The sequence below is a fragment of the Takifugu rubripes genome, chromosome 3, assembly GCF_901000725.2.
Source record: "Takifugu rubripes chromosome 3, fTakRub1.2, whole genome shotgun sequence".
Taxonomy (NCBI): Eukaryota; Metazoa; Chordata; class Actinopteri; order Tetraodontiformes; family Tetraodontidae; genus Takifugu; species Takifugu rubripes.
This window is the reverse complement of record NC_042287.1, coordinates 13,000,729-13,026,201: the sequence shown is the minus strand read 5'-3', so window position 1 is coordinate 13,026,201 and position 25,473 is coordinate 13,000,729. Positions and strand designations below refer to the sequence as shown.

General features: G+C 45.3%; 2 protein-coding genes across 12 annotated transcripts in view; both read right to left on the bottom strand.

The window, feature by feature from the left end:
• Window positions 1–4,716, bottom strand: part of plxnd1 (plexin D1) — a 53,788-nt gene extending 49,072 nt beyond the window's left edge. Inside the window, exons 1-2 of the mRNA XM_011602595.2 lie at window positions 3,323–4,716; window positions 1,538–1,714 (exon numbers count right to left, since the gene is read on the bottom strand). Coding sequence (XP_011600897.1) covers window positions 1,538–1,714; window positions 3,323–4,531 — 1,386 coding nt within the window. The 5' untranslated portion in view covers window positions 4,532–4,716. The remainder of the gene's footprint in view (window positions 1–1,537; window positions 1,715–3,322) is intronic.
• A 1,847-nt stretch (window positions 4,717–6,563) lies between these two features.
• tmcc1a (transmembrane and coiled-coil domain family 1a) overlaps window positions 6,564–25,473 on the bottom strand; it is a 28,570-nt gene continuing 9,660 nt past the window's right edge. For 8 of the 11 annotated variants that reach the window (XM_029833577.1, XM_011602596.2, XM_003963418.3 and 5 more), the window contains 4 exons: window positions 11,137–11,394; window positions 10,317–10,993; window positions 9,388–9,523; window positions 6,564–8,596 (listed from right to left, as the gene is read on the bottom strand). In XM_029833577.1, coding sequence (XP_029689437.1) covers window positions 8,282–8,596; window positions 9,388–9,523; window positions 10,317–10,993; window positions 11,137–11,394 — 1,386 coding nt within the window. In that variant the 3' untranslated portion in view covers window positions 6,564–8,281. The other 3 variants (XM_029833580.1, XM_029833581.1, XM_011602598.2) reach the window with 3 other exon arrangements.

Here is a 25,473-nt window from a genome sequence, read left to right as displayed (position 1 = left end):
GTTGCCGGGACCATATGATTAGTTTTCATGGTGGACCATGTACATGTGCTTTAATATCTTCTACACTCCATTATTGAGAATATGTGGTGATGTATACCATTAAAGACTTTTATAAGCATGTTAAAAACTATGTATTTTATTATTTTGGTTATTTCTAAAGAACAGTAAAAGGAAATTTGAAATTTGAAATATGTATCCGAATCAGACAGAGGAGACAATGGCGTGATGAACTGAGTGGGGGGTGGACTGAACGACAGCAAAATTGGACCAGACCGACTGAGATAAAGGCGAGAGACAGAAAATGGAAGTCAGCTGTAATGGGGAGAGAGTGACTTCATTAAAAAATGCATGTAATTACAAATTACTTCACTGAGGGCTCTCTCAAAGACAGTAAAAGAGGCCTAACTTAATCTCAACCACTGTTCCCCTGTGTTTAGTTGGAGCCAAACTCACAGCCAGAATCACATTACACACACTAACAGCACCATTAACCTCTGCAGCAGCTCTATCCTCAGGCCACGCACGCACACACACACGTACACTGCCACACACACACACAGATACATGCAAACAATAAAACATGTAAAGCTAAAAAGCACAGGGAGTTTGGTTGACCAGGGTCAAGGAAAGATCTCTACATAATGAGGTTACTGTGTGCACATATAGCACATGATCGCAGCATTCATACTAGCCAAAACATGACATCAGTAAACCACATGTGCTGGCTTATAAATAGAGTCAAACACCTGAAAAGACAACAAAACCTGCAATCGGAGTGCTTAGACACTCGCTCACATACAGTTGCTAACACCGTCACGACCGATGTTGTGGGTCTGATGCAAAAAAACATCCAAAAAACCAATTACTGCGTGCTCAGCTGGGGCTGAAACAGAGCCCTCGCGCAGCAGTGAAACTAAGGAGCTCGTTTACAAGGCCCCAAATGAAGCAGCCCTCCGGCAGAATGCTTTCTGTGCTGTAAAACTTACAGGCCTCAGTCAAAACAATAAGGTCAGAAAGCTTTGTGTCGGCTCTGTGCGCAGCTTGTGGCGCTTTCTGGCTCCTCGGCAAGCTCAGTCAGGGGTGACCGGCAATGTTCCTGAGACACAATTAAGGAATGTTGTTAACTGTTCAGGAGTGTTTCCACAGACTGGACTCCCCCGCAGGCGTTCTGAAGTCTGTCGCAGGCCCAGCAAACACCTGAGTCATGCCCCATCAGCTGATCTCTTCAAACGGCACGCTGGTGACCTCAGAGACAATGAGCAGGCTTCCAGAACCTTAAGGTGCATGATTAAGAACTGCATAATAGCCCACATGATTAGGGGGGGTTGGGGTGCGGGAGAAACTAAAGCGGACATTCCTGCCTGAGTGTTTAATCAAACACCTTCTATAGGTTTGTTTTATTGCCAGGCTTGGCGGCCACATCAGACTTGTGTTTTTCCAAGCTTGAGGGCCACAACCTATTAAACCTCTGCATCTGCTACACGTGTGTTTCAACCTCATTCATCCTCTATGTGTGCATGTGGCTCATTTGTCTCACCTTACGAAGTCGGCCATTACTGGTTCCCAGGAAAACCACAGTGTGATTGTGAACGCAGTCCACGGAGACGGACGTGAGAGCCGGGTACTCCACCAGAGGAAGGGCCCTCAAAGGCCTCCGTAAGGCCAGAGGATGCTGCAGGTGGGCAGCACCGCAGTTCAGCTGCTCGAGCTGCAACTGGAACACAAAAGAGCCAAATCAGTCCTCGTCGGCTCCCATACGGAAGCCCGAAGTACAGATTAAGAACTGGGAGAGATCAAAGAAAGGAAAAAATAGAGCACCATATGATGAAAGCGAAACAAGAGCTGATAGCAGCTATCACAACTCATTCTCCTAAAACACTTTATCGAGATCTCAGGGAATACTTGAAAGGGGCTTACGAGGGTCTTCAACACGTATAAGATTCTGCTTTTGTCAAATCCTCAGGAGGGCGAGGATAAAGCATCAGTTCCATCCCTGTACAAGCACCGAGTTGCATTGGGAGTACTCTGAATGTTTCAGAGCACACAGGGCGAAAAAGGGGGGTTGAGCAGAAAAGATATTTGTAGAACCCTTTCCCACAGGCCCCTCTGCTGGTAGACTCTTCCTCCTCATCATAAATTGTGTTGTGGCTTCCCCTTGGTGCTGGCCTTCACTACAACAAATGGAACCCAAAGCAACAAGGCTTTATTTGTGTGGTCATATTAGAGGAGGACGGATCGTGCACAGACTTTGAACTGTCGGGGAGGCCAATTGAGACAGTATTCTGAAAACACGATTATAAGGGGAGGCCCCTCTGGGCCGCAGCTGCAACACAGCGCCAAGGTTAGGACCTGACAGCAGGACGCCCGCAGGACAGTCACCTCTGACCCCGGCGCTGTCAGTCAAAACTAACAGAAAAGTCAGAATGTTGAACTGCGAACCTCATGCTCCAATAAAAGGAGACACAGCCGGCGATGCCTAAATCGCCGCTAAAACATGAGAGGGAGACAGGCTGAAGGCGCCAGATGATATCTGCTACCATCACAAGGGTGCGTTTTGTTCCCCGACCGCAGTAAAATTGGTACCGCCAGTAAAATAAAGATGTTTGAGGTTTAACTGTAAAACTATTGACTGGGGAAGCGGCTGGATGTGAGAGGAATATCAGCCTCCCCGTAACCCCCCAGTGTTGTTCCAGCATCCCTTCAACTGTCATGACCTCTGGCTCGTGAGAGGGGGGTGGGGTGGGGTCCTCATGTCACGGCCCGCGGGGCTTAAGGGGTTTAACGGTTGCACGCCAAAACGGGGCTCCGTCAGGCAGAGACAACACTCATGAGTGGGGTCGTCTTATTTTCAAATGTCAGGAGGGCTTTTGTAAAGCAGAATTGACAGTTTATGCGGCAACTGGCTTGAACTCTGATTTGTCATCGCAGACATGATTAAAATACAAAAGCTCCGTTTTATTATGTCCAGGCTTCCTCCAAATTAAATAAATCCAGTATGAATCCTGTAATATTTTCAAAATGATGCACAGATCAAGTTGGGAACAGAAGAAGCTGGAGTGGTTTTATCCTTCGTATTGCTTTATAAGTTCAATAAAACAATATTAGTGGCAAAAACCACTTCAGCTCTTTTCGATCATGCAGTAATCTCTTGGCGTTGCCCTTAACTTTTTTAATTAGTTCAAAGTTTTTGACATAATGTGGGCTGTGGGCATTACTAAATGTGTTGTTTTACGCAGTGGTATTTTAAAAATAGACTATTGGTGCATTTGTTGTAAGTTCAAATGCCTTTTATTCCACTAAAATTGAATGTAAAAGGTCTTACCGTCAGTTTCCCCTTCTGCACACAGGCGGCCCCGGAGCCCTGGATAACGCTGTCCAGCACCTGAACATCGCTGCTGGGAGAATTGGAGCACTTCTCGCGGCCCTGTCGGATCTCCTCTTCGATGTCACTGAACTTGAAGGCGCACAGGGCGGACTTTCTGTCCCCCTTGGAAAAGACTCCGAACAGATGCGACTCGGGCTCTCTCCCGTCTTCTGTCGGGATATCCGCGGGGTACACGGACAGAAGCCGGTTGTAAATATTACCGTTAAATCCACACTGCAGGGGCATCTGGATGTAGGATTCCGTGAGCTTCCTGCTCTCCGGTCCCGAAGGTTTCCGGGGGTTCTCGGTATCCAGACAGATCCTGGCGAGGATGCTGTTGGGCTGACTCTCCTTGTGGCCCATTTTGGCGTCATTATTAAAGGCGATGTAAGAATAAGTCTTCTGGGTGAAGGCGTGCACGAAGTTCAGCTTGTTTTTGCTTTTAACCTCCTGTTTGATCTTAAACACGTTATCCTCGGAAGGGTTGATGTCATAGGTGAAAAGTCGGGGTAAATCCTTGACGTTCAGGGAGCGGATCGCGATCTCCGGAGTGTTCTCAAAGCGCAGATCCTCCTTGCTGTGGTTCTTTGGGAAAAATTGGGTACCCGCCCCTGTGTAAGTGGCCCCGACGAGAAGCCGGGTGTTTCCTCCGCTCTTGAAGATGAGCCCCACCGTGGATGCATTCGGGTGATTGGCAGCAATATTGAGCATGCTGGGGAAAACTGTTTTCTCACCCTGGGGTGGAAACTCCACCGCTATCTGCGAAATGTTCTCCATTTTCCGGAGCTCACAGAAGCCTTGGTACACGGAGCCACACACCACCACGACCCCTTGCTCTCTGTCCAGCTCCAGGAGCTTGTTGTAATTGTCCGTGAGGGATTTGGGATGCTCGCACGGAGCTTGAGGCAGCTGTGGCGCATGGCACAACAGGTTGTCCTCCACCGGCCCGGTCCTCATCTCCACCTCCGCACTCAAGGTGCCGTTCAGCTGGTAGATGGTGTTGACGGTGGCCAGGTAGACCTTCCTAGAATTCGGGTCCACGGCAAAATTATTGGTCTGAGTTGGAGACGGGAAAGCCTGTTGGATGTGCAGCGCGCTGGCACTCCTGCGCGCCTCCAAAACCAAGACGCCGAGGATCAGAACAGCTATCTCTATCGAAGGAGGCATTCTTCCTTCTGGACGGCTTCCGCGTGTTCTGTGCCGAGGAGTGCATTGAGCAATGACAAAATTGTGTGTTTGTTCCTACTGCGACAATCCGAGAGGAAAGGCTGTTTCCTGCTCAGCGCCTCGACCCAGAATGACGCGATAAGCGAGTCGTGCTTCCTTTTCAGGCTGCCTCCTCTGTCCCTCTGCCCACCGCTGTTGAGCTCCCAGACTCTCTCCTGAGGCTAACAGACACAATACCACCCCCCCAGATGTCACTATAATCTTTTAAAACACCTCGCGAGCAACTATGGCAGCATTTGACAATGAAGTTGATATATGCATTTGCTATTTTACGACATTTACAGAGAAATGGCACCAAAGTTAAGTAAGTCATGTGCCGCTCTAACACAACCGAACACAAGATTAAATTAAACTGACTTTTTTCGCGTTAGATCAAGCAGGAAAATAAGCATTTAGTGGTAAATTGGCGGTGATTAACAGCGATGATGATCGACATCCACGCATTTAGACGCGCGTTGTTATTCGAGTCATTACAGAGACTAGATGTTGCTCATTTAAAAATGTTTCTGTTCGTGTTTTCTGCGACCACAATTAACCGGAAACTGGCTGCGGACCAAATAATAGCTTTATGGTTAAAGTTGTCCAATAGAGTTGTAATGTGAGCTCATGTGCCATATGAGGCTGTTCCAGCCATCAGCTCTTCCTTTCAGCATGGTCCATTTCATGAATCTCCGCCTCTGCTCGGTTCCGCTCGTCTCAAGGGTTAATGACAGGTCACCGTCCCACCTCCTGTTCTTCTCCAGTACTTCGCCTCTCACATTAGTTCTGCAGCTCCGTTTGGTGCCGTTCGTGGGACATACGGCGCGGTAAGCACCGTGAAAGGGCGACCAGATGGACAAATCAGTGCACCTTCCCGACTTTTGACATTCAAATCTATCGCACAAGGCTTTTTTGGGCGCATTTGCTCATAAATATTCAATGCAACACACGCGCCTACTCTCGATTTCACAATTGTGGTTGGCTTTTTTTGCCTTCAGATGCTGAACGCGTACGGTCACGTTCCTGAAATTAAAAAAAAAAAATCAGAGTTCACAAATTACTCAGATGTGCTGATGCTGTATCCATGTAACTGCCCAACAGACACGTGAACTGAAACTTGGGGGAAAAAATCTCCCTTCATCGCAGCCTTGAGTAGGGCAGATGAGCGCGCTCTGCGTTTCCTTTGGCGCACAGCCATGCGCATGGAATTTGGCGAGAAAACGAGGAAAGCTCCGTAATAAAGTACACCATAATGACCCCCCTCCTTCAGTGCACAGAACGGAGCCAGCATAACTGGTCTGTCAACAGTCCGCGTGCGTGAGGCAGCCAGGGGGCGCGCGTGCAGCCCTGAAGGGATCGCAGCTCGGGTTGGGTCAGAACTGTCAGCATCAGATATCACCCGGCGAGCTGTGACCGAGCGCGCTGCCTCTCAGCCTAACATCCAACGGTGTTCAGCTACGTGCATGTGCCACGATGCGTGTGAGTGAGACAGAGGAGCAGAACGCAGCGAGGGTCCCACTCTCCTGCGTTCGGAATAGGAAAATATAATCCCTCTGGCAGTAAAACAGAGGTTTTGGGTCTTCCACCCAACCTGTTTCCTCTCCGATAAGGAGCAACACCTCCTTCTATCCATATCCTCCAGACCGTGCTGTTCGACCAGTTCTGCCCCAGAGTGACCAGCACTGAGAGGCTTTAACAATAAACTCCCAAACCATTTCTGTTTATGATGCATTTACAATCATCACCAGCAATAAACAAATCAACTTTTCTGACTTGTAAATGGAAAGTTGAATATAGAGTTGGAGCGTCAAATAGCAGTAAAAAGAACCAATAAATGCATTTACTTACGTCCTATTACTGATTTTCACTATGTGGGTAAATACTGGAGACGGGCGAGGCGAAATGTCGCCATCTAGTGTTGAAATGACGCTTCTGCAAGAGAAGGACGATGCAAAAACATTGAACTGTTCAGGAAATAGTAACTGCTCACATGTAAGTCAGGAATGCACTTTATTACACACTTATAAAAGGACATCAGAAAGGCACTGGTGTGGTTTAGTACGCAACACCATATCACTGGTGTTACTGCAAAGTCACGCTAATGTCAAAGGTCAGCAGGCTTTCAAACCATCTGTTGCACTTAAATGACAACACTAATTCTACATTCAGCCACTTAACAGAAGAGGAATCAAGATCACCGACGAAGCAATTTCCTGCCTGCCTTTGAGTGATTCTGACCAAAGTCGTCTCTTCTTCTGCTGATGAGTGTTGACGAGATACAAGTGTGACACCCTCTGAAGTGTGTATCAAAGGTTTCAAAAGTGTGACGTGTAGGTGAACCACCTGTGTGCTAAAGTGCAGCCGTACAGTTCAGATGATCTCACTATCTTTTAGTAATCTGGCGCATGAAATGAACGTTAAACTGCTTCGCGTGTCAGCCCATCTCCCGTCAAGGACTGGACAAGAAAGCCAGACCGGATAGCGAGCAAAGGAACTGCACAAAAGGTTTCAGATCTGGAGTCAGATTGCAAAGGTTAAACCTCAAAACAGAGGTACTATTTTTTCTGACAACCAGAGGAGACATTCATAAGATGTTAGGAAAGGGGGGAAAAAAACCCACTGAGCAAAGTTTCCCCATTTACTTCCTTCTCAGCATGGATCCTTTGGATGCTCAGGAAATCCCTGGCTGGACTAAAAAGATTTGGCACTCGGTGTTTACACCTTAAAATAGTGTACTTGTGGGAAAAGAGAGGGAGAAACAGGGGAGTGTCTGAGGATTTCATACAGGCAATGTTTCTCTGACCTATACAGTAGATATGAGGCTGCAGCAATCTAGCCGAATGTCTGTGGCCTTTCTTTCCTAATTTGATCATGTTAATGCAGCTGAGACGAGGTGATTACCCTGACAAATTGGTCTCAGACGGGCAATGAAACCACGCAAAGAAGGTCGGGTGTAAATCCAACCTGGTTTGTCTTGATGTTGGATTCTGAATTTTTCAGTCAACAGTTTTTTTTCCTCAAGTTAAAAACACGTGAGTTTTTCTATTAGAAATGTAAGGAAGCACAAAAGTCTCTCATCACAGCGACACTCAAGGGCCGAGGTCGGGTCTTCCTTCGGTATCGTCCGTTGAAAGGCATTTCACCACAGCAAAATGAGGAGCAACTGGCGGGCGGATGTTGAGCTGTGATGCTGCAAATCGACCAAATCACAGCTACGTATGAGAGTCCCCCTAAAGGATATCAGCCATATTCTGGAACCCTCTACAGTTAGACTGGGCCTTTCAGAGGAAATGCCGAGCCAGTTTCACTAAACTCTCCTTCATCTGGACCTTAATGCTACATGGTACTGAATAAAATTAAACAGAAAATAAAAATAATATTATTAGAAATAATAATAATAATAATAATAATCATTGATTAAGTCACACAGATAAAAATGTTGCTCTTTTTGTGAGGGGGAGCAACACAGTTCACTTTCAAAAATGTAAACAGTCTTCTCCTTCCAGATTAAAAATGGCAGCCAGGAGCATTACCGACTTTACTTCCTCCTTTCTCGGTTCAAAGTCTGGTCCGATATTCTCGGATGAATTTCCGGCACCTGGTCTTGCAGCTATGTGAGCAGCTGTCGCGATCTTAAAATTCCCAGCCGGGTCGTGGCTACAGTAACCTCGGCCCGTGTCAATAACGTAACAAATGGTGACTTCGGTCTGGTCACCCCGGAGACTGCAGCGCGCGATGTGTGTAGCCTGAGAGCGCGTCCCAGTTTCTCCACAAGAAGGCCAGCAGGAGGATGAGGAGCAGGGTGGTGAAGGAGCGCGAGCGGGTCTTCATCAGGGGGACAACGCAGTTGGCCACAGTTGAGACAAACACAAGAAGGACCGCCATGAGGGCCAGCAGCACGTTGATAAGTTTCCCCAAGAGGGTCCGTGCTGTGGCATTTTCCAACCCCTCCAACTGGACGACCTGCTGCTGCTGCTGCTGGAGCTCCATCTTGGAAATCCTAGTCTGACATGCTTCCAGGGCCTCCTGCAGAAGAAAAGAGAAATGATGCGATCATCTCCTCAAACATTAATTGACAGATTTGTTTCAATAAGATTTCTAGTTCCAAAGAATCAGTGTCAGTACCGATTAGAACTGGATAACGTCACTTAAATGAGTTTGCAGTTTTTCCAAAGGCATACACCGCCCCCTACTGTCCAGGGAGAGAAATGCAGCCCCGGGGCGGTTTGAGCTTTGCGGTGCAAAATTTAAAAACACACACAGGTTATAGCCCTTATACACGCCAGGGAAGCACAAGAGTAATTTGAGACAACCACAAGGGAATGCTTGTTTTTGTCCAAACAGGAAAGCAGAGGTACAGACAAAATTCTCTGTCTACTCTTCCTGATGACAGTGTCAACAGTCACGATGAGGTAATGCCTTAACTGATTGATGTGCCTCCTGACTTTAGATAATTAATATTTTGTGCACAACTATTAAACCTTTTTCTATAAAGAACAATTGGTTATTTCAGATATCAAGCCTGTCCTGCAAATGAATTGTCAGGAAGAGGCGATCATTTTCTATAAAACACAAAATTAAAAGAGAAAGAAAGACTGTTTCCCGGTCAGGCTGAATACATTAATACTAGAAACTCTTTTTCCCCCTCTTATCGCCTCTTCCTGACAATTCATTTGCAGGACAGGCTTGATATCTGAAATAACCAATTTTAAAACTGGACAATGACATCGTAAGAAAAAGCTCCTGAATAACTGAATGAATCTGAGGGGGCGACTTTAGGTTCATTTCTGACATGTGGATGGAAGCCTGACACACACCTGAATGTCTCTGGCTCTCTCGTATGACTGGTAGGCGATCTTCTCCTCCATGCTGGCCAGCTCCTGCTTGAGGTTGAGGATCTCATTCTGGTGTAGTTCCGTCAGGTCGTTGAGCTGCTCCTCGAGGCGTTCGCACCTGAACACGTGAGAGTGGGCGGTATAATTAGCTTAGACTCGGAGGCAGGTGCAGGAATTAGCAGCAACGGACCCCGATGGGTCTGAGCACATGGCACCTGACTGAACCCGTGACTCTTCCTTATGTGATTACTCATCTGCTGATCCATTTGACCAATCAGAGAGCGTTGCTATGGGGAAACCAGCCAATTAGAGGTACCCAACAGAAGGATGAGCATCTATACTGCTGTTAGCTCTGACAGCCACACACAAAAAACACATGCTGGTGCGCCCCATAGGACATGAATCTGTTTTGAAAAGATATACCCGATATCTAAATAAGGCAAGGCTGCATTTCCCCACTGAAGACATAAATTGCACTGAAGACAACAATCAAGTAAAGATTCGAGGCAACTAATTTTAGCTCCACATTCATTATCACAAATGTAATTTGTGGTCTGAATCCAGAAAGTCACAAAACTAAGCGGAGCAGGAACGGGCTGAAATAAAAAAAACTTTTGTTTGTCTTTAAAGGAGACTCCTGTAATGAGCAGACACATCTGTCACTTCATTAAAGCATTGATTTTAACTTCCCCCAAGTCCAAAAGATCCAAATTATTTTAACTTCTAACGTCCAAATGTGAACCAACTCACTGAGGGAAAAAAAGCTGAATAAACAGTGGTTTCTTATTTTAAACAAGACTGAAACTCAAAATTTGCATACATATTTGCCTAAGTTTCACTGTGTTCCAACTCTTAAAGGCCCGAGTAAGGATTTGGCTTTCTTAATTAGATAAAAGGTCTCCGAGCTCTACCTGAAGCGCTCCTCCTGTAGTGCTTGCATAACAACCGTGTAGTCCCTCTGATAGTGACTCTTCAGGCCATCGAGGCTCTCTTCTAGCCTTGCTTGGCCCTCCCTCAGGTCCTGCACCTCCTGCAGCAGCATGTCAAAGCTGGAGCTCTGGCTCCTTTCCAGTGTGTTGCCCTTGGAACTGGGGGGACCTCCGGGCGCACCGGTGGTGCTGTTGGCCCCTGCCGAGCCCGATGTAGCACTGGAGCAGTCGTCGTCGCTGCCGTACCTGGGACTGGCCTGAAGATGGTGGCCGGCGCTCCCCAGCGAACGGCCACCTTCCTCCACAGATGGATCATCCAGAGAGTCTTTCAGCGACGGGAGGTTGTCGGCACTGCCGAACCTGTTGCGAATCAGCGAGGCGATCTCTCGAGGTTTGGAGACGACAGCGCCGGCGGCAGAGTGCGTGGCCTGAGAGAAGCTGGAGAGGCCTCCCTTCACGCTGTCCACCACCCCTTCACTGAAGCCAGTCACTTTAGCCCCGACGTCCTTCAGGCCCTGCTGCATGTCACGCAGCACATCCTTGGGCTGGCGTGGGATACCATTGTGCTCTACTTCCCGCAGCTTCCTGTGGTAGTGCTCCAGTTTTCTCTGCAGCTGCTGGATGGTTTGAGCCGACTTCTGGTTCTTTTTCTCAAAAACCTGCACAGACATGAAGCGCCGGTGAAATCATTAAATGAATCCACTTAAGAGCCAGAGTGTCACGGTTTCCTGTTAAGACCACAAGACAATTAGTGCCCTGGATTAATCTGCATATTAATAGTTCAAAGATTGTGCCCTCTCACCTGTTTAATGCGCGAGCTCTGCTGCTTGTCAGCGTTGTTGGCCAGTTTGAGGTATTCGGCAACGTTGTCGTCCCTGGCCGTCTGCTCGATCTTGAGTTGCTCCGTGAGCTTGAGGATTTTCTGCTGCAGCTGGGCGATGGCCTGCTTTGTGCGCTGTGGGTCTGGGGTGCCATCCTCAGCTCCAGGGAATGAACCGTCTGCCCCGCAGGAAACAGCGAGCGGTGTTTGGCCCAGTCCGCTCACCTCCAAACGGTCAATCTGGAGCAAGGAAAGGGAGGAAAGGAGAGGAATCAAAGGGTCAAGGGGGGGGGGGGGGGATTAGGGAAGAAAAAAAGTGGGTGATAAACAGGGAAGGAAAAAGCGTGAATGTGCCTGTGGATGGTTCTTGAAATTTTGCTGACACCATAAAAAAAAGATGCTTCTGCAATTTTTGCAGAGGGTGGCTCAAAAATAGGAAAAATGTAGTCTGGCTGAGAGTTTACTTGTGGCCATTTTCTGCAAAGAGGAAGGTGTGAACTGTGACTTTTGTTTTTGAACATTTACTAGTAAAAGAAAGTGGAAACAAGGAGAAACAAGCCACAATCGCCCCCACAGCAGAGAACATTGATCAATTGGAAACAATATTGCAGTATTTAATTGAATGGACATGAAAGGACTGAAAATTGGCCAACAAAATCTCAAGTGTCAGCATGAGACTAAGAATATAGGATTTTCACAAGGGTGATTCACGGATTATTCATCTGCACGACACATTAAGCCGATTTCCGACATTATCATGCTAAATATTTGTGCAACAGTCTAACAAAGGCTCTTTTTTTCTCATGTTCCCTGAGAAGATGGTGAACCCAACACCTTCACGCACAGGCAGCCAAGGAAGCCACCGTGATCCTCATTCTTAAGGAAAAAACACTAAGCTGCGCTACTAATATAAGCTTTTGGACGACCGGAAACATTTAAAAAACGCATCAAAAACTGGCCCCAGGACGCACACCTTCATCACGTCACCGATCCTCAACAGGTCGAAGCAACATCGGCAGCGACATGAGTAATTGATGACGGACATCTCTGTCAGCAACACAAGCCACAGCGCATCCGAGAGGGGGAAAAGTATTCAGGTTTAAATTTTATGTTTTAACGCGCCTAGAAAGCGTTTTACCTTTCCGTTGGTCAGACGGAGTAACTGTTCCCAGTGCATTGTTTCCCGAGCGAAGCCGAGTAGTGAGTTCTCATCTGGTCTGTTTCTAAAGTTATCAGCTCAAGTCTACCCTTGACCGCAAAGTTTCCACGAATTCCAGGGTGTCTGATCGCCCAGCCTGTTGTGGAAGTTTCAGTGGAAGCTGAGCTCACCTGAAACTGTCTCTGTTGTACAGCGCAGGAAGCCACGCCCCCTGACTCATCGGACCGCCCCCTCCCGTCGGAGCCCGGAGACGACATCCGATGACATCACCCCCTAAGCTGCCCTGAGGCAGCTGTCAATCATTCTCACCAGAAATAGCTTCAGATCCGGGACACTCGAGTAATAACACCACAAATATACACTGAATAATAATAAATACCAACATGCTGTAACTAACTAACTAAACATTGGTGCAATTAGAACAGTGAATCATAAAATAATAATAATAACAGAATGAATAGAAGGTTTTGGTTGAACTAACCATCATTTTTTCTCATGTCCAAAACAGAATCCATACAGATTAATGCCTTGCAAAACTTAATTTAAAGAAGTGTCATGAATTTAAAATCAAGCGACAAACAGCAGAAGTTTCTTTTACAATGAAATAAACGTGAGATGAAGACCAGCGATCAAGGTAAGCAAGGGAGGCATGGGTAGATGTGGAGGTACCTGTCTGGGCCACCAGTTTATACAACGGAAAACGGACCGGAAAAACCAGTCATTCCACCAGTCACCAAACATACAGACACGTGTGACACTAAGCTAAGGGCTTATAATGCTGTTTAAGAGCAAAATATTAACTTTGGGCAACCGTTTTTAGCTCACTTGAACTGTGTCAGTGACCAGCTGATCAAATCAGCACGTGGGCTCAGAGGAACCTGTTTATAGATTCATAGATTTATGATCCGGTCTGTGCACCATACGCCAGTTTATTCATGAGGTATTTAATCCATTCTCAGGGAAAAACACTTATTTTCAGTGACTATGACAGCACAGAAAACACAGAAATGAATAAAAACAGCAGGTCAATGTGGAAAGCTAATACAACCTGTAAAAAACCCAAAACTGTGCATTTCTTTATTGAATAATACATAATATCTTTAAGTATCTGTATGTTATTAACTGTGCTGGGGGGGGCAAAACTGTGCTGAACCCAAGTAAACAATTTTGCCAGAGGGCAGATGAGAGTTAAAAACAAGGAAAGCACAAAAGTCAGGTCTAAAACACTCCCAGGAACCTGGCCAGGACATGACAGACAGGATCCCTACAGAACACACACCCACATAACAACAGCAGGCCCAGTCTCGGCGGGAGAGCCATCGTCATATAAATAAAGTGCCAGTTTTTTCCATTTCGGGATGATTCTGAACACATTTCCCAGTTTCTCTGGCCTGACACAGATACAAATACAACCTCAAAGCTGATCTGACCTACTGAAACACACTGATTCCAAAACGACCGACAAGTGCCTCATTTGGACACCGCACGTTCAGGGTCACTCTGATGTTTTCTGGCTCATAACTGTATCGTGATGTAATGCTGCTAATGTGTCCTTTCTGTCTCAGGACTGAGATAAAGAGAGCAAAGGACAAATCAGAGGAGTGTTGACATAGAATAACCTGCAATCAAAAGGAGATACAGGTTTTAGATATTGAGATAAGAAGGCCTAGTGGCCCGTACGTGCTGGTACCACATCACCATCCCTTTACTGGTCTATAAAGTCATTATAAGCAGATATATCCTTCATATATCCTTTATTTAAGCAAGTGTCACATACATCATATGCAGGACTGGTCACCGTTATCATTTCATTTTCATATTGACTCATTATTACAGTAAAAGGGCTCCATGTGTTAGGTTCTAGTGACAAATTAGATTTAGTTACTGGAAAAAACCCATCTTAAAAATAGTCACACGACATTACTGGAGCATGTGCAGTTGGCATGAAGCGTGCCTGAAGCCGTGGCACTGAAACAACATGAGCAGATATACTCATGCGGGTTCTTATCTCTGAATTGTCATACCTGTTTGTCAGTCCAGTTTAATGCTTGAGCCAAGCAGCACTGACCTCTCAGTCAATGTCGGCTGCAGCACAGCTCAATGTACAGCAGCAGTCAGTTGCTCCTGTAGTGTGAATTATCCACAAACCTCAGTATTTCATGTATCTATTAATGTTGGTGCACTTACAAGACTAGTCTCAGTTACTATGGTTACATATCTCTCATTCATTGTCATGATTCCCACAGGTGTGTCTTGTCTAAATATTTTTTTAAAAATAACAAGATTGAAAAAGAGCTAAATGCTGCTCAGTTGCTGCTGTTGAACTGAACTGATGTTTATGTGTGTGTGTGTGTGTGTGTGTGTGTGTGTGTGTGTGTGTGTGTGTGTGTGTGTGAGAGAGAGAGAGAACTTGACTCTGACCTGTTTCTTGTGTGCTCCTGTCTTTTAAAGAGGATTTTCCTACTACTAACAATGTACGAGCTTTAGAAATGAGCTTTTGTTTACAGATACAGGGTTAGTTTTCACTGCTTCCATATCTACAACTTATTCAATTCTGCCAAACCTGAACCCTCAGGCCAGATGTCCCAAACAAAAAGAGATTACGAGGGCATTTGACAGCATTCGATGTGCTTCACAGACACAAAACAAGAACTTCGCCACCCTCCTCAATCACAAGACCACTTCATATATGTTTTGTAATTTTTTCCTCTGGCTGACCATCCTTTTCTTCGTCCTTCCTCTAATGTTTGGTTAGTAACCAGATTAGCTACAACCAAGATGTTCTGATGGCGACAGAATGACAACAGACATTAAAGATTATTGCCATTCAAAGAGATCATTTTACAGCCAAGCCAAATATGAACCACATTTGCACTCTTCAGGACTCCTCATTCACAGATCTCCCATATTTTAACACCATATTTTAAGCATTTAAGAACTCTTTACTTACATCAAGCTTTAAAAAGTGTTTAGTGTAAATACGACACCTCAGCTCTCCGTCTGCAGAACTAAGCTGCTGATAATTGCTTTTGAAGTCTACAAAGACTAAAACCTTTTCCCTACACTCAAGGTCAGTCTTTTAATATTTGGTTTATAAGTGCAAAATGACAGTACCTTATTGTTTGTTAGGCCTCCTCGCATGTCTACAGAGAATTCAGGAGCTTCCTGTGATGTCAGCTTGTGTTTCCCATGAGACAGCGGCTCCTTGTACAGAGCCTGACACCAGCAGGATACTGTAGGTTCAGGTTCCTTTCTGTGAAATCTTGCCTCTCCTATGACAGCATTCTCTGAAGTATGGACACGGAGGTGCACTGATGTGTCATGGTATATCCAAGTTCAAGCAACTGGCACTGGCTTTCTGACCTGTCTTATCTTCAGAGTCCAAAATCCATCAGAGACAACCGTGAACCCGTGGTGGGCATGAGGGTTGTCACACACAAAAAAAAAAAAAAAATCCATAACCCACCTACCTGCTAAGCATGCTACGAATATCGTTTCTCTGTCTTTTATATCATCGGCATGCTCCTGACAACATCCCACAAGGGGCAAGAAAGCAAGAGACTGAGACAAAGCGTCACACTTCTGATTAGCCGGTTGGATCTTTAACCCGGCGGTCTGGGGATCAGGACGCGGTTGGCATGGTCGGACTATAGCACTCAGGAGATTTACATTCTTATCAAACAGATAAGGTCCTCGTCTGCGTCTGAAGATGTGCAGATGGCAGAGATGAGGACGCATTTGGGAAACATCTGACATGTTTAACCCTTTCCTTTTGCCTTGCCTCCCAATCCTCCATGTTGCAAGAACCACACTGCAATACACCCCCGGGCCCGAAGGCAAAACGGTTTAGATTTTAATCGCCTTGTCTTTCCTTCAAGGGGATCTGATGAAAACAACAAGGGCCATTCATCAGAAAATTACACAACTCCACCAAGTGGTAAATAAGAGTCAGTGTACTCGATGTGCACCTTGTATGGTGTGAAGGCTGTGAGAAAACCTGCGAGAAACAGCAGCATACGAAGAAAAACCATGTCCAGAATCCAGATCCTACACACACCTGCACACGCACACGCACACACACACTCACGCTCACACAGAGTGTGTACAGGTGCAGACTCACGGTGGATGGAATCAGGATTGGAGAATTATCAGCAGTAACCAGGTTGAGGATGACCTCCATGGTAGCCAAACACTGTAGTGAAAATTCCGTGGTCTTTTTATTTATTTGCACGCCTCTCTGGAGATGACCACAGCGCGGTGAGAGAGGCCGAGCGTGGCCTCCGGGGAGCATTCATCACTCAGCAAACGTCTCCCACAGCCCACTTGACATCCCCACCCACACATCCCCAGGACTTTTGGAAGATGATTGAAAATATCTGAATCCAGGCAAACCTTGAGTATCAATAGCTCCAGAGCTTATAGATCCGCTGGATCACCAAGGAGCCCCCTCATTAAAACCTATGGCTACACTTCACTGCTAATGCAGCTCTACCAACATACATACGGTTTTCCGAGCATTGCTCCCAGAGACAGTGTGCATCAGTGGGAAAAGGAGCACGGCTCTGAAGAAAGGGGTCCATCTGCTGCAGGTTTGGGGGGGTGACAGGACCAAGGTAGTTAATCAAACTCACAAGGCTGGCTGGAGGCAGAGTTGAAAGAGGGAAGAGTTCACTGTGCTCAAAGAATCCACCGGGGATAAATCCACAGAGGAAGAAAAAAAGGAAGTGACCCGGAGGATGGATGTGAGGGAGCAGCCAGAAAAAAGGAGCCCATCAGGAGCTGTCACAGAGAGGGAAACACAGCGAGAGGGAGCAAAGGAGAGCGAGGGGCTGGGAGAAGGCTTTTTGAAGAGAGGGATGGTGGGGGGGGGACCGTCGCTTCTGTTGGGGTTTCTGGGCCAGCCCAGCTCTGCAACAGCGCTCAGCTCAGGCAGCTCAGAGAGCAAAATCCCGTGTTCCCGCTTCAGTTTTCACGTTGTCAGGTTCAATCAGGCTCACAGGTGGGTTAGCAGTAATGAATCACCTTTTGCTTCCAATGTGCGCTGATGAAAAAGTGTCGGCCGGTCCCCGCTCACAGTAACAATGACCCGTCTGAACTGTGCTTAAAGGAATTTTATGTAACATAAAAAAAAAAAAAAGCGCTGAACATTTTTGCTTGGTAGGGTGGGAAAAAACAACCTGGGAAAAACAAGCTTATACAGATTACAGTCATATGATAACGACAAAGCTGCTATTTAAAACCCTACATATGTGCACATGTGATTATGATTGTACACAACAGGGCTTGCGTTTACGAGCACGACAAATTACCCCAAAAATAAATAAATCAGAGGTTGTGTGTAGTCAGTCGCCTTTGCTGCCGTAAAAACACCACAGATTCATATTCAAACACAAACACCATTTTATGACCTTGCTCCTCGTTGCATCATTCTATGCAATTAAGCTCTGGGGTCTGTGAAGCATGACTTCCAAAACCAATTAGGGGGAATAAAAGCAACTCATGGTGCATGAAGGATAAAGCTGGACAAGCGCTCCACAAACTTCTGAGCAGGCGCCAATAAGAGGGAGGAGAAGAGCATGAATGCATGGCTTTAATGAGAAAATGGGAGGAGTCCGGAGGGAGACGGTGGGGAGGATTAAAGGAAAAGGCTGCTTACACCACAAGAAAACAACTCGACAGGATCATTCAATCACTTTAAGTTAAAGCACTTCACCTAGATTCTCTTACCGGTACTTTACTTGAAAAAACCAAACACACTTGAGAGTAGCTGCTTAATTAAGTGTCCTTTGGTCCCTCCCAATGACACCATGCACAAAAACCCTTGCTTAAATAAGAATTTAAAGCTTTCAAGAATGTTAGTAATAAAAAATGAACTTTATGGGGCACATTTCTGAACCCTGACAATCATGAGCAATCCACCCAGTGGATAAAAATTCTAAGTACTTGACAGCCTTAGTATTTTTGCATTGACAGTCATCCTTAGTCACTTATGGGAATCTTGTTTGGATGATTTTGACTAACGGGTTCCCCTCAGACAGGCGTGCATTGCATTCATTTGAGCCTGCAGCGTCGCCTATACATACTGTACTGTGTCCCCCCCCAGCCGCTCCTGTCAGTCCAGAGGCTGAGTGACTAAGGACATCGTTGTTCATTCTCAGGCCGCAGGATTTAATAGCATACCGAAAATAGCCCGGTGGCTCTGCAATGCCAAATTCACTGGGGGTGGGTCGCCCTTGTGCCCTGACAAGTGACAGCCAATGAAAGCTAAATAGAAAAGGAAGGTTTCAGCCTCAAGGGTGTACCTTGGCGGTGTCAAATGGGTCAATGATGGAGGACAAAAGTGACAGCCAGGACTGTAAAACATGCAATTTAAATTGAGAGAGATTGAACTGGGAGTTGAACAAACTTCTAAGAAACAGCTTAATGCAATATTACAAAAAGGGGAAGCTCAGAAGAAGGGCAGTGGTCATATTAGCATCCTGTTTGTCTAATCAAAACCTCCTCATATGCTCTTTTAGTTTTTGGTTTTATCCAGTTTTTTTGGTTCCTACTAATAATTATTTGTGCCTCAGTGAAAGTAATTAGCAGAAAACCTTGCGTGACCTGTTTAATACCTTTCATATTAAGAAAGCAATAGAAAGTAAAATCTCCCAAACTTATTTTAATGTAAAAAGACCACAATAATAACAAAGAAGATTAAATTAGGGTTGAGCAACGACAATGAGCCCAGAAATCTAATACATCGAGATAATCTGAATAAATTAGAAGATAAACAAAATTTGTCAACATGGAAGAGACAGGATCTTAAAATTAAACTGCAGTATATGTGCTATCATTGTGGGTACCTAAGCATAAATAAATAAATACACTCCCTGCCGCACCTTTGTAGCTTTCATTAGATCTCAAATTCCTTTGTTCTGTTGCCGTTCACAACCTCATCTGATAAGGGCTTTCCAGACAAAACAATGACTTAATCTGATGACAACACTTCACATGACAACATTTCTTTGACAAGCACGTGTAAATGGAAGGGAGAACCAGATGAACAAGTGTTGGGTGGCCAGAAAATCTGCTCCAATGTTTTGACACACCCAGCAGTTTAAGGTCTGGGTACAATAGAATGCTGAATTTTTCAGGAGGCCCGATTAATATGGATGACTGCACAGAGCACACAAACAAGAAAATCAAACACTAAAACCACAGTTTTCATACCCAAACATAGATTTTCATTTAATCTGGTGTGCAGCGGCCTGTATGGGAGAACAAAACGTATAAATAGTGAGAGTAAATAAAATAATACAGAAAAAACCTGACATGCACACAGTGGTATTCTCCTCAGGGAGTGGTATTTGTGATTGATTATAAAGTGCCACAGAAGGGGGGGGTAAGAGGTTACGTAAAGGCAGAAGAGCGAGAGCTTTGTCTGCACAAACTGGAAGTAATTCAAGCCCGAGAGAAAGGAGACAACCATGACTCGGGGGGGGGGGGGGCTCTGGCCATGTTGACAATACCTTCCGTATAAAAAGATGTGGTGGCTCCAACACGGGCTGCCACTTGTCTAAGCTGCAGCATAATCAATGGTGCTGTTAGCAGTTACATAAACCATAGGGTACTATGCACACAGGGCTGCTGTGACTGTAGGTTCAGGCTGGGACAATTCCAAGGGGGCTTGAGGAAATAGTGAAGAAAAACAAGAGTAGCAGCAACAAACAAATATTGTAGTAACAGTGATGTTAATGTCCGCCCAGATCTGGGAGCAGATGTGGTGCACGACTGTTTACTTCCTGTATCTGTCACATGGGTGGTTGTTGGCACGACCCCCAATCTTGTAGGAGGTTAGCAGCAGGTCTTAGGCATTCTCACTCAAATGTGTGCTATCAATGGATTCTTCCCAAGGTAACAAGGATGTGAACAATCAAATTTTATTTTGAAGTCATGTGTTTAAGACCCAGGGAGGAAACATGGAGAAAAGGAAGGTGAAACTATACAGTAAAGATGAGAGTGCATGATCAGGTAAAAGGCGGGTGTTTGAAGAGAAGCAACGTTTGTCTAACTTTAATGGTGTGTGTATATGGTGGAGCTGCTTCTGTTGATCCTGATTATGTAATGTGGTAGCAAAAAGTGGCACCGGCCCAAAATGAAGAGTTGGCCTGGCTGGTTGCTTTACAATAGCCAGAGCACCAAGGGACAGTGTACAGGGCCAAATATACTGCCACCGCTTCATAAACAAGCCCACGAAGTATCCTGAACAACGAGTCAAGATGTTCTTGCACTGAAAGGTTATGCAGCCCACATTTACCTTACTGGATGATGAGGGACATTCTGGTACTAGTTTGAAACGCTTGGTGAACTTACTCATTAGTCCTCTGTGAGAAAGTATACTTAATAACAGGAAACTAGATAATATAGGCTCATATTTGAAAGGTTTGACAGAGAAGGACAAAATAAAACTGTTTGTTTAAGTGCACAGTTGAGGTTAAAACATCTGAAAGTGTTTATCTGTGTATGATCCAGATACTTGTAAACACTGGCAAAAGTGCTGACAAAAACCAAATTCAGAATCAATCAAAAACAACTCGATCCGAGTTACTACAGGCAGGGACAAATAATTTGACTGAAAATCACATAGACACATGATGAAAAAGACAAGTTCTTCCTTTCCTCTCCATTCTGAGGCAATATATAAGCTGCCACATGGAAAACTGACGTTAAATATATCAAGAATAATGTTAGATTTAAATGTCAGCCACAAGGGGGAGCCACAGCACAGAACATGCTGGACATGACATTTCTGCATTTTTCCCCGTGCTGACAATCATTTCCTGGCAGGTTTCCTGTCAGTAACATTTCCTTTTGATTGCATTTTTCTCTGAAGCCTTTCTCCTAGTTGTCAGATGAGCAGACGTTTTCATCAGACTTGCTTTGATGCAGAAACTCTGTGTATTCTTAATGACAAGAAGGAGAAAGGGTGATTAAGTCAGAGAGACAACTGACCCAACCAACATGGTTAAAAATAACTCTGGGTATAATTGTGAAAAGAGATAAGAAAAAGAGGGAGTCAGAAAACAGAAAAGGCATATCTGTGTTGCTACGTCAACATTGAAAACCCATTAAACATTATCTACCCAAGTGAAACAAATGATGGTTCAGCTGTCTGGGTGGATTTTTGGACTCTTGGCTGATACGCACAAGAAAAAGACAACATTTCCCATGAGGCTTCTGATCAGCTCGGAATTGAATTCAAAGTGGGTCAGTGGAGCAGAGCCGAGCTAAACAATCTATAGCCTCATCCATAATTCATCAGTCACACAGCTGATAGAGACTGAAAAGGGAGTGCCCTCTCCTCATCTGGCTGTCTGTTGTTTCTGCTCTCACTCGGGGGGGGAAAAAAGGCAATTTCCCTCTGAAAACAACCTTCACCTGGCCAGATCCAGATGTGTGACGTTTCATCAATGTGCACGGTTGTCTATTTGACTCAGATGACAGATTCCCCAGTCGATCCAATCTAGGCCAGAGGACAGCCTCCGAGGAACAGATATATGGGTCAAGGTTGATCAGAACATCCTCGGTGACCGACTGAACAACGCGGCGACGGCTGAGAAAACAAAATGCCGCGTGAGCACGTGAATGCCCACGCTGGTGACCTCACTAACGCCTTCACACAAGCGCACACCAGTTAAAGAGGAAGAACCAGCTGCAGGCCAAAAATAAATACACAAAGGATGACCCCGTGGCGGCTCAGTGCTGACATGAGCACATAAATTCACATGACCCTTCGGTACAAAAATCCACAACAAACCCTAAAATTTTCAGTCGGGTTTTACAATCGTAAGTGTTATTTCCTGAAAAGGTCAAAGTATAATGGCCAGATATGGTCACCCAGGAGGTATGAGTTCTCATTACTGCGCAGATCACACATTATCGGGGGGTATCATCAGCTTTGGGTTCACTATAAAGCCGGAGCTTTTACTTAAACACATTATATCTGGAGGGATGAGCACGTGACAGTCCTCGGTATGCGTGGACCTTGATGCCATGTGGAGCATTAGTATGGGTGTGTTTGGGCTGGTTCCCACTGTGGATGCTAATGGAGGCGGGCTGATAAGGATGTTGGCCCACATAATCAAATCTGAATATTCAGCAGCCAAATTAAACAGGCTGGGGTGATGCTTCAAAGGGAGCACAAACAGTTGGGCGGAGGAGAAGTGCGCACGCACACACACACATACACACACACACCTAATCAAAAATACATTTTAATGATACAACAAAACCGTTGATGTTACATCTTTTTACTTGAGAAAAAAAACCTTCATTAGGAAAACATTCGTTTATTGAAATTAATCCAGAAAGAGGAACAGGAAACAGCATTGATGTTAGGGCGGACCCACACAAGGCTTGTTGCCCCAAACTGTTTCAAACCTCACCCTCCTCCCCAGCCTTCCCCCCTCCTGCCTCCTGTTCTCAGTGCTCCAGGTCCAAACATGCCGGAGCACCATTCCCCTGTTATTAGACATCCTGGACGTGTCCTGCAGGACAATGGACATCATTACAGATAACGTATGCGCCAGCGCCCAGATCTGAGCTGGTTGCCGTTGCATAAGCCAAGAAAACAGTCTCGGCTTTGAACTAACTTGAACCCTTTGCTGCGGAGGTTGATTGTCGGACATACGTCAGCAGTGCATCATGCCCATCTTCTAACACGTGGCTAAAAATGAAAAACTTGCTCAGCAAAATGCACAGCAGCCTAATTTTAGAGGACCTAATTTCTCTGCTGTGAGAGCTTCTTTCGCTCAAAAAATGATGAGGTGTTTGATAGATCAGACATTCAACCTGCGAGTGTTCAAGCAGCAATCATAATCCCTGTTACCATGGAGATGGTCATGCAGCCCCACTCTCTGGATAGACTGGACAGAGATGAGAGTGAGAGATGAATGGGGAGGGTCTCAAATGAAAAGAAGGTAAAGGAGGAAAATAGATGAAGAGGGGAAAGCTAGAGGACATCTCTGACATAAACAGGCTAAAAGTCAGGTGCATTATGGTTTTTGGTGTGCACGTAGAAGGTGTGGGTTTAAAGGAGTCATCCCAAACACAGTGAAGCTTTCAGATGTTTTACAACTGTCCACAGGCTAGTGGAGAACACCCCCCCCCCACACACACACAGTGAGAACATTTAATATAATTAAGGAGGAAGTAAAGGATAAGATAAAGGTCAGGATAGGAAAGACACTGTCTCAGTCAATAATGCTGATTGCAGTATTTGCTCCTCTGATCAATGATTGTGTTTGTGCAGGACACACAACTGAATATTACAGATCAATAACCCGAGCACTGCCTATACGTAGAACGTTTTGCCGAGGGCGGCTAATTTGCAAACCACAGTGCGATGACATCATCTGCTGTTTACTAAAGGCACAGACTCTGTCATTGCCTCCGGCTGTCCCACGCACCTTCGAGTCAATTGAAACTCTGTTGTTTGATCATCCGCAGGTCCGACTGCATTCTTTTCTGTGACTACAAAGCTATCAGATGTTGACTTTTTTTCCCTAAAGAAATCTGGATTTCCTGCAGTCCAGGTTGTGGTGACTGAAGCAAACGTCCACAACCTGAAGCCCTTGAATCAACAAGCCTCTGTGCAGCTCTGCTCCCTCCTCCTGCGGCTGCAACTGTGTTGCTACTAGGATATAAGATACCAGCCGTGATTGAAATCCTCTTTCTACAAGAAAAGGATTCAAATATCACCCACATACAGGATTTTAATTCAGCACAATGGAACGAGGAGGGTTTTGTTTGATGGAAGATGAAATCTAATTTAGGTGGTAATTGTGGGCTTTTGTTCACGTGTGGTAGGAAGAAAACTTTGTTTAGCTCATATTTAAGGAACAGGAAGCTAATCTAAAAAATGTTTACAAGGATCAAGCTCCAAATTGAACAACTGCAGAGCATCAGGTTCAAATCTAGGTCCAATAACCACCCGCTGTTGGAATTCTATCAACTTTATGCACAGCCAATCTAATGATTTAGCCTTTAATGTCTCTTAACAGACGGCCACCCGCTACTGCTTTTCAAAAGAGAACCTCTTACATTAAAGATCTGACGCGTCCCAAGACTGAACTAACTATTTTTGTTTCTTTTTACCTCCATCTCAAAGACCAAAATACTGAAATCAGTCCATCAGGCCCTGACAAACACAAGATATTTAGTCATTTTCATCACCATTCTCTATATGCAGGATGCCCGGTTTGAACATCTTGACCACGGCTGCGTGCAATTCATGAGCGACTGGCATGAGTCAGAACCAACAATCTTGGTTCAAGCTTGTGTTTTTCTTACTGTCGACGCAGTTACTAAGTTAAGTTGTTTATGAAAAAGGCTGAAAGTATTTACAGTATTGGTTGACATGGTGACCCACGGGATTATTGAAAATAGATTTCTCCATGTGAACAAGTTGGAAAAAAGAAACGGATGGAAAATCAAGAAGAGTGCTGGACATGTGCTATGGCCTGAGGTGAAGATTCGGGTTTGATACCCAGGGGAGGCCACGCTGGATATTAGCAGACAGGCCCTGAAGGATGTTTCAGTATGTTGTCTACAGACAAACACAGCCTCATTCTCCCTCACAAAAGCTGCAAGAAGACTCAATGTTGGCTTCTGTTTCAGCTCAACTTTGCTGGTTCCCAACACAATGCCTGGACTCTTTCCTGCACGAGGATGTCTTCCGACCTGACAGAAAACAGCACCTTCAGATTCTTCAACACCTCCCTCTCCAGCATTCGTCAGCCCGACATCCTGAAGTGACCATTCACCAGACCGCTTAACGAAGCTAAACACAACCAATGGATGTGTATTCGGTCTGTCAAATCATCAGCGACTAATTCTAATCAATCCCGCAGCCTTAGCACAGCTGTAAAACATTAGTTTGCAAAATGAAGAGCTACAACACAGAACGCTAAACTGTCACCGGGGGGGCAGATATGTCAAATTCTCAGACAGCGCAATTGCAAGTAGGCTACAAACTGTCACTAATCAAACATATTTACCAATGAATAGGCGCTTGATATATACGTCTGCCGGTCGTACTCATGTTCCGCGAGTTACTGTTTAACAGGAGCCGAGATAAAGTGCAAAAAAACAAACCACTGAGATACAGCATGGATCAA